The sequence below is a fragment of the Pteropus alecto genome, unplaced genomic scaffold (genome assembly GCF_000325575.1).
Source record: "Pteropus alecto unplaced genomic scaffold, ASM32557v1 scaffold49, whole genome shotgun sequence".
Classification (NCBI taxonomy): Eukaryota; Metazoa; Chordata; class Mammalia; order Chiroptera; family Pteropodidae; genus Pteropus; species Pteropus alecto.
The window spans coordinates 1,118,332-1,125,378 of NW_006443131.1; the positions used below are offsets into that span (position 1 = coordinate 1,118,332).

Below are 7,047 nucleotides of genomic sequence, written 5' to 3' on the forward strand. Positions count from 1 at the left end.
AGCGTCCCCTTTCATCGCGCTGGGACCACAGCAGCGGTGGCGGCTGCACATTATCCGTAGCAGCAAGGGACACTGGCTGGGCAGGCTTTGGGATCCCCCTGATTCCCCAATAGGAGAGCTTGCAAGCAGCCTCCGCCACCCCCAGTCGGCACCCCCGGCTGTGCTCCCTGGGCGTGCTGGCCCCCCCCATGCCGCAGCCAGCCCGCCCGCCCCTGCCTCCTGCCCCAGGCCTGCCCTGCTGGATTCCTAGCCCCATTTGTGCCTCATTGTCCCCGGCGTCCTGCCGGACACCCAGCCCGTGGTGCCCGTCAGTCCGCGTCTGTCCTGGCAAGGCCACGGGGCAGGTGCCTCTGGCTCCCCCAGCTCCTCGAGCCTCCGGGCCACGGTCGGGGCTCTGCGCGGAGGGAACCCCGAGAACTGGAGCGGGTTCTTGTCTCCTTTCCCTCCCAGGCGACCGGCTTGCATTTCCGCCACACGGACAACATCAACCTCTGGCTGTCCGCCATCGCCCACGTCGGTCTGCCTCCGGTAACGCCGGGCCCGGGTTGGGGTTCAGCTTGACCCAGCACCAGCCCCTCAGCCCTCGCCACACACACTCTCTCCCGGGGACCCTGTACCCTCATCGCTGCGTCTTCTGACTTGATCCGAGAGTTTAGGTTCCTTGGGGCTGTGTTATTGGTGTCTGTCCCCACCTTCCCCGTGGGTAAAAGCGGGCGGAGGCTTTTACCGTGAGGCCCCGGGTGACACGGGAGATGGGGCGCGTCCCGGCCAAGCTCCTCCCCCCGAGAACTGCACAGCGCGAAGCGAGGGCACGCCACAGCCCCAGGGGCCGGCTTGGAAGTCCCGGCCCCAGACCCCAAGTGGACGCATGCTGTGTGTCCTCTCATCCTCTGATCCTCAGCTGGCTCCTTGTCTGTGAAATGGGGGCAGCAGCCCTGCCCTGTCTACTAGGCTGGCAGGAGGGTCGTGATCATGTGACTTCCCTTTGTCACTTGTAGAGAGCTGGGCACACAGGCATGACGGGTTCTCTCTGCTTCGAATTCCAAGACACGGGAACAGAAGTCAAGAAAGACGCTTTGGTGGGAGGCGGGAGCTGTGGAGGCCACGTGTCCTCCGTGGGTGGCGGCACTGAGTCTCCAGATCTGGTCCTTTCTTGTGAATGTGAAGTGAAGAGGCGCTGTGGTTAGACCCCGTTACGGTTGCAGGTGGCGTGGACAGCCGTGCCTGGGGCGACTCAGCTCCTCTTAGAGGGGTCCCCGCCGGTCGGAGGCCTCTGGCTCAGAGACAGGGACCCCCTGCACGCCACCTTCTGGCAAGAGTCCGAGGCGAGGGGCAGGGGCTGGCCATGTCTTTAGGGTGACAGGGCCTGTCCCTCCTGGAGGATACGGCCTGCATCCTGTGCCCTCGACAGCCTATGTGGCGTTTGGTCGATCTGGGCCACGTGGTCTCGGCTTAGTGAGTGTCCCCACTGCCTTGCGTGGACGCTGGGCTGGCCGTAAATGGTTGGAGGGACTGACCTAGAAGCCCCGGGCAACCAGGGAGCACACACCCCAGGTCGCAGAGGACGAGCCCCCGGCGCCCGCCTCCGGTGCCAGCGTGGCCGTGACGGGCGGTGTTCTCCGCAGACCTTCTTCCCGGAGACCACAGACATCTACGACAAAAAGAACATGCCCCGGGTGGTGTACTGCCTGCACGCGCTCAGGTGAGAGAGCCCGGCCTCGGTCCGCCACCTGGGCCTCCGGCGCGTGCGCCCAGCAGCGGACAGCGGACAGCGGACCCGGCGCGGGGCGCGTCCCGGGAGCGAGGATTCGGGGAGCGGCTGTGCTGCACTCCTGTGCGCGTTTGCGGGCGTCCGTGCGTGGCTGTGGGCGAAGGGGAGCGGGCAGGGAAGCGTCTTCAGCCTGCGACTGGGGCGCACGGGACCCACCAAGAGTGTCACGTGCCCGTCACGTGCCCGTCACGTAGTGGGAACAGTGAGGGCTGCTCGGTTCTGCTCGCACCCGGCTGTCAGCCACCGCTGGCCGAATCAGACGGTCCCCGCGTCCACCCCGCCGCCTCTTCCCGACCTCGCTTCCTGTGTCCTCTCTGGCCCCCGTGCCTCGGCGTAGTCTCTGCTGGCCGTGCCCCCCCCACCCCCGTCTCCTTCCTGTGACCGGCGCTGCACAGCACCCAGAGCTCCCGCGGCGCCCTCTCTGCCGCCGGCAGCTCCAGCTGTGGCCGGGTGTCCAGTGACACCCTCCCTGTGGGCCGTGGCAACTCGAGGGCAGTGCTGAGTGGTCCGCGTCCCCGAGCCCCAGACGAGTGGCCCCATGTCTCCCTCCCTCTCACAGTCTCTTCCTCTTCCGGCTGGGCCTGGCTCCTCAGATACACGACCTGTACGGGAAGGTGAAGTTCACGGGTGAGCCCAGCTCCTGCCCTGGCCACCGCGGTCTGCCCGGCCTAGAGGCTGCGGGCTGATGTTGGCCACCTCTGGTGTCATTGCAGCCGAGGAAGTCAGCCACATGGCCTCTGAGCTGGCCAGATACGGCCTCCAGCTGCCTGCCTTCAGCAAAATCGGAGGCATCCTGGCCAGCGAGCTGTCGGGGGACGAGGCTGCAGGTAGGGGCGGCCTGCCCCCAGGGGCCCTCGGATGGAGTCCCAGACCCCTCACCCACTGGCAGGGCATCAGGCCACCTGGCTGGCCTGGCCCCTGTGGGCGTCCGAGGCCGGCAGCCGGCCCGCTGACCTCGTTGCCTGCCCCCTCCTAGTCCACGCTGCCGTGCTGGCCATCAACGAGGCCGTGGAGCGCGGGGTGGCTGAGGACACGCTGGCTGCCTTGCAGAACCCCAGCGCTCTGCTGGGCAATGTTCGCGGGCCGCTGGCAGCCATCTACCAGGAGCTGCTGGCCCAGGCCAAGAGGGAGAAGGCCGCCAGCACCGGGAGCCGCGTAAGGAGGAGGTTTGGGGTGCACGGGCTGGAGAGCTGGCGCCCGGGCCGTCCCGGGTGAGACCGAGACGCCTCTCTCTCCTGTGTCTGGGCTCCAGCGTCGCTCACGGGAACCAGTTGTCAGTTATGAGAAATGGGAGGGTGATTTAGAACACACCGCATGCGGAGGACAGGAGAACAGGCTCCGGGGCTGGGCCTTCAGTGACGGCTGGACACACGGTGGCACGCAGGGGCGGGTGGGACTGGGCTGGCCGGACAACTGTCGGCGCCGGGGGTTGGACCCTACAGTGTCCCAGATTCCTTCCGACCAGGCTGACCTTCGCCTGGGGACAGACGGGCGGGGGCGGGGAGGAGGAGCCGGGCTCGGGGTCCCCTCACACTGCGGTGCTTGCAGGAGGACGTGGAGAGCCGGGACATCTATGACTGCCACCTGACTCAGGCCGAAATCCAGGGCCACGTCAGCCACGCCAACAGTAAGGGGGACAGGCTGGGTGGACGCTGCTTGGAGGCCCAGGCGGAGGCGTCAGGATGCCCTCGGGGTCTGGGGCAGGTCACGCTGAAGGACTTGGGCCCGACCCGTCGCCCCAGAACCAGAGACAGGGTGGGGTGCCTGGGCTGGGGCTTTCCCACACGGCCCGGGGCGTCTTGTCTTTTTCAGTCCTTGGGGCGCTAGAAGCTGTGGACTGGGCGCTGGAGAGTCGGAGGGCTGAGGCCTTGCTCGAGGCCCTCTGGGACCCTGCCCTGGCCCTGCGGGACGTGAGGAGGGGCTTCGCAGACTGGTACCTGCAGCAGCTGAGCTCAGACAGAGAGCAGAAAGCTCAGGTCGGCCGGGCCTGCCCCCTGCCCGCTATAGCGCGGGGGGCCTCAGGGCGAGGCAGGTGGGGGTCATTGGCCGGGTGGGCCTGCACTTCCCCTGGCAGCTGTGGAGTCGTGTGCACAGCCCCGAGGCCTCCTGTGCTGCGTGTCTTCCCGCTTCCAGGAGCTGGGCCTGGAGGAGCTTCTGGAAAAGGAGGAGGTCCAAGCCGGTGTGGCCGCCGCCAACGAGAGGGGTGATCGGGAGCTGGCCAGTACGTTGTCTCCAGGCGGGGTCTGGCCCGGGCTTCGCGGGCTCCTGCGGGGTGGGGGCCTCTGACCCTTGCCCGCCGCTGCAGCGCGGTGCTAACTGCGGCCCAGTTCCCAGCTTAGCGGGGCCTTCTCCGTTCCTCTGTCCCTCCGTCCCTCCGTCCATCCGTCCCTCCGTCCCTCACATGGTGTGCCCCGCCTCAGCTGCCTGGGGGACACTGCACGAGCTCGCTCAGGCCTCAGGCCAGGGACAGTGGGGCACCGCTGGGTCCCGGGCAGCCAGTCCCTTCACCTCCTGGGGTCACAGCCTCCCGGGTGAGGGGCACGCTGGGGTCCCACTCTGCTCCCTTCGGAATGCACACGAGTGTAACTCTCTCTTAAGAGTGTGAGTTGGTGGTGGCCCCCGCCAAGGGCGTTCGTCTGGAGAGCAAGGGTGGAGAGGACCTGAGGGTGAGGGACACGGGCAGCCTGCGGACACCAGGCCTGTCACTAGGCTGGCCTGGCCCCTCCAGAGGGGCTGTGGCCTGCAGGGTCGGCTGGTGCAGCCTCCCTTCCCCCCTGCAGTGCTCCGGGCCGTGCGGAGGATCAACCAGGCCATCCGGGCGGGAGTGGCCGCTGACACCGTGAAGGAGCTGAGGTGCCCAGAAGCCCAGCTGCCCCCCGTGCACCCCTGCGCCTCGGCCGTGTACCAGCAGGAGCTGGCGATGCTCCAGCAGCAGCAGCCGGGGGTGAGGCCCCGCACGCGGTCGGCCTTTGCCTCCCGAGCAGCTGGAGGGGCCGGCAGCCAGCCCGGCGCAGCCTCGGGGGCACTCACGTGCTGGCAGAGACCCGGGGACAGACAAGGCGACCGGCCTTGCCCCCGAGCGTAGTGTAATAGCCACTGTCCTTGGGCAAAAACTGCTTGACACACTCATTCACTCCTCAAAGGAGCCCGCAAGGCCGGTGTCATCGCTGCTGTTTGGGGGTGAGACGCAGAGGTCGCGGACACAGGCACAGGCGTAACTGGGCAGTGAGAGCGAGCGCAGAGCTGGGCGTGCTTGCAGCCCGCGCTGTCCTCAGCCCTGCTGCCCGCCTTCGCCCCGGCCCGGTCCATACCGCTTCTCCAACAACAACGTCGGGGCGATAGGGCCCTCCCTCTGGGACGTCCAGCCTGTTAGAGGAGTTAGAATACACCCAGGGGCCCGGCAGACGATGTAATGCGATAGGACTTCAGACCAGGGAAGCGAGGGAGGAGCCGGGGTGAGCCTGGGAAGGCTTCCTGGAAGAGGAGACCCACACGACGGGTGTAGTCTCAACACCGGCGACTGTAGGACAAGCATCGGGCGAGGACCGAGAGGTGAAGCATAGTGACGGGGGTTGTGGACCTCCAGGCCAGACGCCCGAGTTCAAGTCCACTCTGCTGCTTCCGAGCCGAGGGACCCTGGGCAAGTTAGCACCCCCTCTGCCTTGGTCACATGTCAAATGGGGCCGATGATGTATTTCTGTGCCGGGTCGTTGTAGGTCGAAGAGCCGACACGCGTGCTTAGGGGCGAGGCTGGCCTGCAAGTTTCAGCTTGTTTTTATCCACCGCACTCCGTGCAGACGCAGGAAGGACATTCGTGGCAGAGGGGAGGGCGAGCAGAGGCCCGGAAAGGGGACTGGGCCGGGGCCGGGGGTGCGTGCAGGGTGCGGTGATCTCCTTACCTCCCTGCCGTGTGCCCGGCGGGGTGCGGAAGGGACCGGAGAGGCTGGGAGGGCTCACTGATGGGCTCCGGACTTAATTACCTGACCTCAGGCTCACCTGTGAGGTGCGGCTGTCGGTGGCACCTGCCTCATTGGCTTATTATGAAAATCAGATGATGAGTGTGAAATACGGACACCCTGAGCGCATCTAAGCGTTCTCAAGCGTTAGGCGTGACTGTTCAGGGTGGAGACGGGACGGGGGAGGCGGGGAGTCGGGGGGCGGGAGGCCCCAGGCCCTTCACCGGCCCTCCCCCTCACAGGAGCTTGGCCACGAGGAGCTCTTTGTGGCTGTGGAGATGCTGTCGGCCGTCGTCCTGATTAACCGGGCCCTGGAGGCCGGGGATGCCCACGGCTTCTGGAGCAGCCTGGCGAACCCCGCCACGGGCCTGGCCGGGGCAGAAGGCGAGCACGCTCAGCGGTGAGGGGGATTCGCCGCGTCGGGCGTCGGGCGGGAGGGTGCAGCAGAGACGCCAGGCCTGCCCAGGGCCCCACCTGCTGCAGGAGGCCCTGCCCCCCGGCCCAGGCCCCTTCTGGTCTGCGGGCGTCCCCGGGGAGACGGTGCGGTCACAGTCACCTCCCTCCCTCTGATTAGTCTCTCTTGTCTTGGATCACAAAGATTGGGTCCCACTCACGTGCTGGGAAGCAAGCGAGCAGACAAAGTTCTCCCCCAAGCTGCGGGCTGGCGGGGCAGGCGGGCGCAGGCTTAAAATATTAAAGACTTCAAACGCCCCAAGCACTTCTTCTCTGTACAACATTGATGAATATATATCTTTGCTATATAATTTTAAAACATGGAATAGTTTTCCTTTTCTCTTTGCTATATATAATATATGTCTTCCAAAATACATTGTCAGTATTTATATCTGAAAAATACTGTACAAAAAAGAACTTCCTATAATTACTCTGTATAAACATTAAACAATTTAATAATCTCTCCTTTTGGTCAATAGTAAACATTTAAATTGATTGGATTAACCGCAGTCTGTGACAATGCCATCCCCCTTCTGAGATACACCAGTGTCTTTTACATTCATTTTCAGAAGTCCACTTTATAAAAGCACATCCGTTCAAAAGCAAACAGAGAATAAGAAACACGAGCTCCAGAATTATTAATTTATGAAGCATTCAAAAATGACACCACTAGGAAAAAAGGTCTTACAAAACATCAACTCATTAACTTAATCAACTGATTTTTAAAAACAGCAAGGTATAATTCACAAAAATATATATATTACAAAAAATGGGGCAAACTGAATCTTAAGTAATTGAATTGCTTTGAATATCAAGAGGGATATGGAAAAAGTTAACTAGAAAAATTGGGAGTGGGTTATAGGGGAG

The 7,047-nt window shown here is 63.8% G+C and overlaps 1 protein-coding gene across 1 annotated transcript in view; it reads left to right on the forward strand.

Annotated features, from left to right (window-relative positions):
• IQGAP3 (IQ motif containing GTPase activating protein 3) overlaps positions 1–7,047 on the forward strand; it is a 35,974-nt gene that overhangs the window by 6,389 nt on the left and 22,538 nt on the right. Inside the window, exons 4-13 of the mRNA XM_015598346.2 lie at positions 451–528; positions 1,626–1,702; positions 2,331–2,398; positions 2,485–2,598; positions 2,748–2,926; positions 3,320–3,398; positions 3,584–3,747; positions 3,905–3,992; positions 4,552–4,715; positions 5,970–6,127. Of these exons, the coding sequence (XP_015453832.1) occupies positions 451–528; positions 1,626–1,702; positions 2,331–2,398; positions 2,485–2,598; positions 2,748–2,926; positions 3,320–3,398; positions 3,584–3,747; positions 3,905–3,992; positions 4,552–4,715; positions 5,970–6,127 (1,169 nt within the window). The remainder of the gene's footprint in view (positions 1–450; positions 529–1,625; positions 1,703–2,330; positions 2,399–2,484; positions 2,599–2,747; positions 2,927–3,319; positions 3,399–3,583; positions 3,748–3,904; positions 3,993–4,551; positions 4,716–5,969; positions 6,128–7,047) is intronic.